This window comes from Lactuca serriola, chromosome 8 (assembly GCF_051521515.1).
Source record: "Lactuca serriola cultivar US96UC23 chromosome 8, Lser_US96UC23_V15, whole genome shotgun sequence".
NCBI classification, from domain to species: Eukaryota; Viridiplantae; Streptophyta; class Magnoliopsida; order Asterales; family Asteraceae; genus Lactuca; species Lactuca serriola.
In genome coordinates, this window is record NC_136415.1 from 122,575,380 (window position 1) to 122,584,504 (window position 9,125).

A 9,125-nucleotide genomic window follows, 5' to 3' on the forward strand; every position below is an offset into this window, starting at 1 on the left:
ACTTCTTTTTCCTGGATTCAATTTTTTTCAGGAACTTTTCTGGTTTTGAAATCAAACACACATAGGAGTAAGACTAGTTTAGAGATTTTGTGCTTAAAATCCAATGGCTCGGGTATCGAAGACTAATCCTTTTCACGCAAGAAGACTCGCAGAGGCGAGAGCAAACAATGAAGGTCAAGAACAGAGAGAAGAGTCACAGACACAGTCAAGATCAAATAATGAAGGTCTAGAACAGACACAGACAGAGTCAAACGATAAAGCTGATGAAAAAAGTAGCGAAAGTAGTGGCGAGGAATGGCAAGGAGAAGTGAAGAAGCGTAAGCGTAAGTCGCCCATGGAAAAAGCTGGAAAAAGAGGAAGAGCAACGGCAAAAAGAGGAAGAGGAAGAGCAACGGCAAGAAAGACAACATTTGCTGTTAGGATGGCATTATATGAACAAGAAGAAATGGCAAAAAAGAGTGACCCAAAAGGCAAAGGAAAAGAAAAGATGCAAGAAACCGATGAATATGAAGAACATGAAGCATGCAAAGGAAATTCGAATGGAAAATACATGGACGATAAGAGAGATAAAGATGATGATGTCATGCCAGGCTTAATGAACATTTGAATTTGACTTTCTTGTTGGGTTTTTGGATTACTTACTCATTGAGAGGATTCAATAAAGACTAGCTAGCTAGAATTAAAGCCATTTTCATATCGTTTTTCCATATAAAAAAATCAGATTACAATCGTCAAATTGTAGTGTTATCTACGACTAACTCCAAATCTCCATCTTCTTTACTTTTTGCATGCTCTTCCAATGGCTTATAAGTATAAAACCATGCACATGCGAAATAATAAAAAAGGTTTAAAACTTGAATCCCACTAACTAGCATGTAGTAGTATTCCAATCTACCTCTATTCAAATTCCGATCAGGGAGCCAATTTCTCCCGTTTTTATTAGTGTACTTATGAACCATGGTCACCATTAACGTCCCTGCATACTGTCCAACTGCAATTGCACTCCAGTAAAGAGCCAACGCCGTGCTTTTCATACTTTCCGGCGACTGATCATAAAGAAACTCGAGTTTACCAACGTGGAACATCGCTTCTGCTACACCATGAAGTGAATACTGAGGAACCAACCAAAACACACTTATGGGTATCATTACAGTTGGTTTGTCGAGCAAGTTATGATTTCTTGCTACTTGTTTTCTTTTAATCTCCACAAATGATCCCACAAATGTTGCCAGAATGTTTACGACAAAACCTACACCGATTCTTTGTAAACATGTGATTCCTGAAGGGTTTTTTGTGAAGCGATATGCAAAGGGGACGAATACACGATCGTATAATGCTAGAGTAACAAGGGTGCCGATGACACCGAAGACTGCCATGCTCGCCGGAGGGATTTCAAATGAGGGGGAGAGATGGCGATCCATGGTGCGAGCTTGCGTGAGGGTGAAGCTAGCTTGGTGTGAATAAGCCATTACATAAATTATTCCTGTTGATATGATTGGCAACAATCGAATCATGGACTTTAGTTCTTCAACTCTGTGGACAGTAGCGATTCGCCAGAGCTTTGGTGAGTTTGAAATGAGATCGGTGTCTTCATCGGTAACTATGGCAGCTTTATCAAACCACCTTCAAAAACATAGAATAAAGATTCAATATTAATAGAATAATAGTGTGCATGTATGTTTTGACATATCTTACTTCAGTTGATTTGTGTGAACAAGTCGTCCATCCTTAGAAATACTTGCATCAAGCTCTTTATTCTGATAAAGAAGATTATCATCCAAAGGCACCACGGTTTTCCATTTCTTTGTTGCAGCAACGATCACTTGAGCAAGTCTAACAAACGGGCTTCCTTGTGGTTTTATGTTCTGATAAAGCGGAGAACCTACTAAAAATGCTACGAATGCAATACCCATTGCTATCGTTGGAATCCCAAGTCCCCAACCCCAACTCACCCTATCTTGGATATACACAACCACCGTAAGAGCAGATAGACTTGCGAGCGACAAGAAAAAGTAGTACCAGTTGAAGAAATTCCAGCTGGTTGTTTTTGCTTGTGTTTTCAATTTAGATATGTCAAGTTGATCAGCCGCAAACGCAACGACACACGGCCGAGTTCCTCCTAACCCGACTGAGGTAAGGAGGAGGGAGATATACAGCACCGATAGTTGAGATGATGACGCTTCTTTGCAGTTGACTTGGGTCGGACATTGCGGTGGCCGGAATTGAGGCAAGATTGATGATATAGTAATGATGATCATTCCCTGCAGAGATGATATGAAGTCGATCGTTAGGTTTCATTATTAATGCATGTGTATATATGAGTAGGTGGTGTGGAATGTGGAGTGGAAATCGATAAGAATTGAACCAGCTCGTAGATGAGCAAGGCGATGATGATGGTGAAGTAACGACCGGCGAAAGAATCGGCGACGAGTGCACCGATGATGGGCATAAAACTAGCGACGCCGTTGAAGTTGGTGAGAGTGTTGGAAGCCTTGACCAATGGCATGTTGAGTTGTTGGGTCAAGTATGTGATCAAATTGGCATGGAATCCGGTAGCGGCGAATCTGTCACATATCTCATTTGCTGCCAAATCATCAAAAGCTAGCTTCATTGGTAGCTTGTTACACATGACAATGATATATCTATGCATGGTGTCCATTGTGAAATTCAACAATTTTTCATTGGTAAATTAACATTTTGCCCCTTTTGTCTAGTGTTAAATGATAAATATATATGCTCAGTATATGTTTTAATTCTACATTCAAAATGATAAAAACTATTTAGTTATAAAATACTATAAAGGATGCATATTTGATATAAACAATGTCATATACTTTTAAAAATACTAGTACTAATTATTACTGGATGTTTCTTTGGGACTTAATATGCATAATATGTTAAGCATCTGATCTAGTCATTTATATATTGCGTTAATCTGGACCGAACGATTTAATGGTTAAGTAAAAAAAAACCTTGTTTCATGTATACCAACACCAACTCATCTCACGTCAAAACTAATAAATATTTTAAAAACTGATTAATATATTATATTACTAGATTATAACTCGTGAAAACCACGGTTTCAAAATTTATAAACTTTTATAGTAAAAATTTAAAATTATTAATCAATTATTTTAAATATATTATTAATCAAGAGATTTTATTAGTTATATAAATTTATAATCATTGATTTAAATAAATATATGAAATTATATTATTTTATAATTTGTATTAATTTTTATTCTATTGTTATTAATTTAATTTAATTAGGATTAAAAATTTAAGTTTTGAAATTTGAAATGGAGAATCAATATTTAACAAGTGGCATACATTAATTAGGAGAGATAATATGATGACACATGACAAAAGAATAATAAAACATGCATTAATTAACAAGCCTAATAGGGTCACACATGTCAAAATGCGAATAAAACTATTCTTTTATTAGAATAGATTATTCCATGCCAGGTATGATAGGGATGAACATAGGCAGTTATCCAATTTTTTTATCTGTAACCGGAATCGAAACAACGATTCCTAAAATGTTGGAACTTGAATCGCAATCGGCAGGTAGCGGTTCCAATAGCTAGCCGGTACATGGTTTATTAAATTTATTGAAATTTTAAAACTTATAAAAATATATCTATTATAAGCTTACAATAAATTTATCAATAACATCAATATAAAATTCACTTCGGTCTTAAAATTGAGGATTAGAAAATATCACTATCATAAATAATATCATGAGTAAATATATGTATAGTTCTTAGAACCTATAAATAAATTCTATCGATTTAAATGTTCAAAAGAAATTGCTTGAAATTCTAGAATTTTAAACGATGTTATTTAAGATATTGTACAATGTATGTGATTGTGATATATATATATATATATATATATATATATATATATATATATATATATATATATATATATATATGTGTGTGTGTGTGTGTGTGTTGGTTCTGATTGGTACCTAGCAGTTCCGCAAAAATGAGAACCAAAACTGGAACCGTTTAAGGCGATTTCAATTCCGGAACCAGCAATTCTGAGGCGGTTACAATTTCGTAAGCGAATACCATGTTCCACTGCTCATCCATAGGCCTTGCGGATCATGCGATCACATGAGGCCTCTAATTATAAAAGGACATCCGATTAAAAAATTTATTTAATACTATACCACTAAAAAATTTAAAAGAAAATAATAATAATATGTTAGTTAAAGTATAATTACATCTTACAAATCTCATTTATATTATTAACAATAATTTTTTTTTTAAATATGTTATAATATTAATTAAGATTTGACACCATATGTAAACATTTACAATATAAAATTAAAGCCCAAAAGGCTAAGTCAAATTTTGAAAATGTATTTGGCTATACGTTCAAATTAAATTATATGAAAAATATCATGCTTTTGAAGGATATAGTAAGAGTGAAATTATTAGTTCACTTTGATATATTATAAAGAGAAGTGTCAATCGATTTAGCGAAGCAAAATGCATTTAAAAATAAAACTATAAATTTTGATAATGTTTTATCTTCGAAAAAAGAACATAAAAAGGTTTTATCACCTTTTTTTTTTTTTTTTTTTTTTTTTTTTTTTTTTTTTTTATAGAATCTTGATTTTTGAAAATTAGTGCACTTTTTTTTTGTCTTTAGCATTTAGCATTAAGAAAATTTCTTAATAATATTTTCTAAGCAGTTATTGCGGTCGAAATTTCAATAGCGGTCACATGCCGCTATTTGAAATCGCGGTTATCACGGTGGTATAACGGTGATATAACGGTTTTTAATATTATGTGTAATTTATATTATATATTTATACCAAGTTTATATATATTAGAGTATTAATACTATATATAATTCATATAAGAACATCACATAAACCATATATATAATATTCTAATATGGTAATATGAAAACTAAAATGTCAAAGTGTCATTGCAACTCAAGTTGTTCGTGGTTTCTACATACAGAAAGAGATGAGAACGAGAAGTTGTCATTTGTTGGTTTGTAGTTTGTAATTAATTAGATTTATTCTTTGGACTTATTAAAACCAAAGTGTAGTGGACAAATTAAAAAAAAATACCGATTTAATATTGAAATAGTACATAATCGGTTTTTTCTTTGTAAAAGTAGCCCAATGTGTGTGAAATTGTAAAAGCGGGTGTAGCGTCGCTATAACACTGATGGGATTCGCGGTAAATAGCGGTCAATCGTGCCGATAATAGCGTCACTGCTATTTATAAATGTTATTTCAAAATAGCGGTTCAGTATTATCGCAAAAAACTATAGCGTTGCTATAGCACCACTATAGCACGCTATTGATAGCATAAAATATTTTACAAGAAATGTATCGGACCTTAATTTATTTGGTGAAATATATGTAAAAAAGTCATTTAGGTTATCTTTGATGCGTCACAACTATCTTATTTTTCGAGTTTTTTTTTACGTGGTCATGTTTGATAAGTTAAAAAGTGGATTATAAGCTAGGTTTTTAAAAAGTTATTTAGATTGGCTTTTTAGGAGATTTTTTTTTTAAATATACACCCAAATTAATTATATAAACAAATTCATTTAAAATATTATTTTATATCATTTTATATATTTCAGGTAATTTTATCAAACATTGTTTTTTTATCAACTAATTTTTTAGCTATCAATTAATTTTTTATTTAAGAAATAACTTTTTAATTAATATGTCAATCATAGTTATAGTCTCAAAAAATAAATATATTCATGCATCCAACCTTTTATTGAGATGATAAATTCATGCATATTAACTTTTCTTCAATAAGTCATTATTCATTGCGAATTAACGGGAACAAGAAAACGGTCACTAAATAAAGTTTTTTATTTTTTTTATTTTTATTTTTTATTAGGAATAGGATTTAATCACCCACTATTTACTATGTCGAATTAACAAATTCTATGCTCAATGTCGTAGATATGAATTTGCTATGTAATAAATAATAAAAATGTCTTAAAAAGTAAAATTGAATTATAAAATGATAAAATGATAAAATACTTAAATAAAAAATATTTTGTACGAACTTTTAAACATTTGATATAAGTAATAATTGCTTTTTATATAAATATGTATGTACCGAATGTAATTAATTATAAATTTATAAATAGGGATATACTTAAATAAAATTAATTGAGAAGTGAATAACCCATTGAATATAATGGAAAGAAGAATATATATATTTGTATATATATGATTCATATTTTGACTTATCTTTTTAAGTTGTTATTTATACATTAAGAAAAAAAAATACACTAAGTATATAACTTATTGGATTAATTAAGTCATATCATCCAATCCATGGTGCATCGATTGCTATTTAAATCTAGCAATCAAACAACTATTTCTATGCCGCTGTGCGTCTCTACCCTGTTGGACCTAATCATCAATCAATTCCTTCATATCTAAACTTGAGTTGTCGCATTAGTTTCAAGGTTGTGTTGTGAGTATGGATACCAGATTTAATATATTACCAAACATATGTATACTCGATCGCTAGAAGCTTTAATAGATCATGAAATATGAGTCGGGTTTGAGTATACATACCAAGGATAAAGGGAAGGGTTTTGATCCCACCAAGCTTCTTTCGCTTTGCAACCTCCATACTTTCTTCATCTTCCATGTGCTTATTTTCTGGTTCCATCTTGTTGATGTTTTTGGAGTAATCTGAAGCTTTCACAAGTGGCTGATTCAAACAATAATATGCACAATGGCTACAATATTATTATGCTTGGTGGGGTCTTCATACGACAAAAAACATATTAATGGCCAATTGTAGGGAGCCAAGACATCTTAAACTTTTAATTTAGCGTTGAAAACTAAAAGAAGAATAAATGCTGCGCACAGGTTCATGTTGTCTTTTAGTTTTTGGTATTGTGTGGGTTTGGTTTTGTGGTACTCACAATATGCACAGTTCATTTGATCTCTATGTAGAAATTGGCTAATGTAGTTGTAAAATTTCGGTTTTGTTATCTAGTTTACGTTATAGAATTGCTTATTTTGTAGTTAGAAATTCTGAACTAGATCTTGTGATTTCATGTGATCATTAATCACCTCGACCGTTTCTCCGGATTCGTAAGTAGGTTGAGTTCTACGCTGAAAATTCCCTTGGTAGAGATCAAGAATCCATTGGATAAACCAATGTATTATCGTAGGCAGCCGATAATGTTTTTAATAAGCATGCGTTTAGTTTTATAATATTTTACTCTTATATTCTATCTAAAAAGCTCATTTATCTTTCCTTTTTAGTAGTCTAGGGGCTTAAAGTCCAATTTTACGTGTTAAAAAATCATTATAATCCATCTGAAGGGATCCGATAACATTAACATGTGCGGTTCGGTTGGCAGTATGATCTACATAATATATCCCAGTGGCATTGAAATTACATCTACTTGTCTATGCATACTTGAGAAATTAGATTGAAGATTGATCTCAGATCACCACCACCACTATAAATGGTAATTCACCATATATCGTCCCCCCTCCACTAAAACTACCGTTACCACTTCTTTATTTCCTCCCCCGTCTCTCTAATAATAACTATGGATTATTTTATTAAATACTAGGTATGAAAACCATGTATTACATGAGTTTATTTAAAAAAAAATTAAATATAAAATTTTATCAATTTGAAAATTTTGAATTTATAAGAAAAATGAGAATTTTTTTGAATTATTAAAATTAATGAGGCTTTAATGTATTGAATACATTATATATATAAACATTTTCTAATAAATACCTTACATATATGTATTACCTTATATATTAAATGTGGAATTTTAATTTAATAAAATGAAAAATACAATAAAATGACAAGTGGAAAATAGAAAATTTAAAAATTCTAGAAAATGTCATGTGTCTAAATGAATGAGAAGAGGATATGTGACAAAAAAACCTTCATTTATTATAGTAGAAATTAAATATAAAATTTTAACACTTTGAAAATTTTGAATTTATAAGAAAAATGAGAAAAATTTTGAATTATTAAAAATAATGAGGTTTTAATGTATTGAATACATTATATATATATAAACATTTTCTAATAAATACCTTACATATATATATATATATATATATATATATATATATATATATATATATATATATATATATATATATTACCTTATATATTAAATGTGGAATTTTAATTTAATAAAATAAAAAATACAATAAAATGAAAAGTGGAAAATAGAAAATTTAAAAATTCTAGAAAATGTCATGTGTCTAAATGAATGACAAGAGGATATGTGACAAAAAAACCTTCATTTATTATAGTAGATTACAAAACATAAATCACAAAATTTTCTATTACACAGTTAAAATCCCTTCGCCTTTATGAATTCAAACAAAAACAAACATTGTTTTTTGTTGGCTTCAAAAGTGTTCATCTTGGGTATGAAGATTAAGATAAAGGTACTCCATCTGAAATCAAACTCATATCAAACCCCACAATTATCACTCTTAGATATTGAAGCACAATGGCACCAGATTTTCAAGATGAAAAAATCTGGTGAAGATGATGAATGTTGATTGGGGAAGAAGAAGATAAACAAAAAAGCGAACTCCAAAAACAAACTCGATTCAATGGTTTTGCTGTTGAAAAGCAGGAAAAGTTAACAAAAGAAATCCAAACCCAAATCTTTGAAGTTGAAAAAATTGGATAGAAGATGAAGAGGATAAAAATTTAATCACTCAAATATTACTTGAGACGAAAACCATCATAACTTCGAAACTAGTGAATGTCATTGTTTACGGAACCCCACATCTAGTCGCCTTGGATTCTGTCAACGACAACACCTTTGTCGTCGTCGTTCTGCTTCATCTCTACTTCTCTCACTCAACGATGAAACCTCTCCCCTCCTTTTCGGCATGGTAATAAGTAGCGTGTAGCTGGTAGCATTTTGTTAAACGTTACTTGAGAAATCTTTTAGATTTAGAGTGTTTTGTTTAAGCTAAACACTAAAAGTTTGTAATGCCAAACAAGACTTTTTGTTCAAAAATAGCATTTTATCAGACGCTAAAAGCTAAAAACTTCTAAACGCTCCATGTCAAACACGTCATAATGATAGGATGAATGGGAAAGACGAGCGGC

The 9,125-nt window shown here is 30.8% G+C and overlaps 1 protein-coding gene across 3 annotated transcripts; it reads right to left on the reverse strand.

Annotated features, from left to right (window-relative positions):
- Positions 1 to 674: 674 nt before the first annotated feature.
- On the reverse strand, positions 675 to 6,759 carry LOC145070695 (protein NRT1/ PTR FAMILY 3.1-like). Of its 3 annotated transcripts, XM_079017650.1 has the most exons (4): positions 6,581 to 6,759; positions 2,366 to 2,583; positions 1,696 to 2,261; positions 675 to 1,623 (listed from the first exon to the last, which is right to left on the reverse strand). In XM_079017650.1, exons 1-4 carry the CDS (start codon positions 6,675 to 6,677, stop codon positions 732 to 734), a joined length of 1,773 nt encoding a protein of 590 aa, XP_078873776.1. In that variant the 5' UTR covers positions 6,678 to 6,759; the 3' UTR covers positions 675 to 731. The 3 variants fall into 3 exon arrangements, with proteins under 3 accessions (XP_078873776.1, XP_078873777.1, XP_078873778.1); XM_079017651.1 differs by lacking the exon at positions 2,366 to 2,583 and having other exon boundaries at positions 6,581 to 6,736; XM_079017652.1 differs by lacking the exon at positions 6,581 to 6,759 and having other exon boundaries at positions 2,410 to 2,537.
- Between the last annotated feature and the right edge of the window lie 2,366 nt (positions 6,760 to 9,125).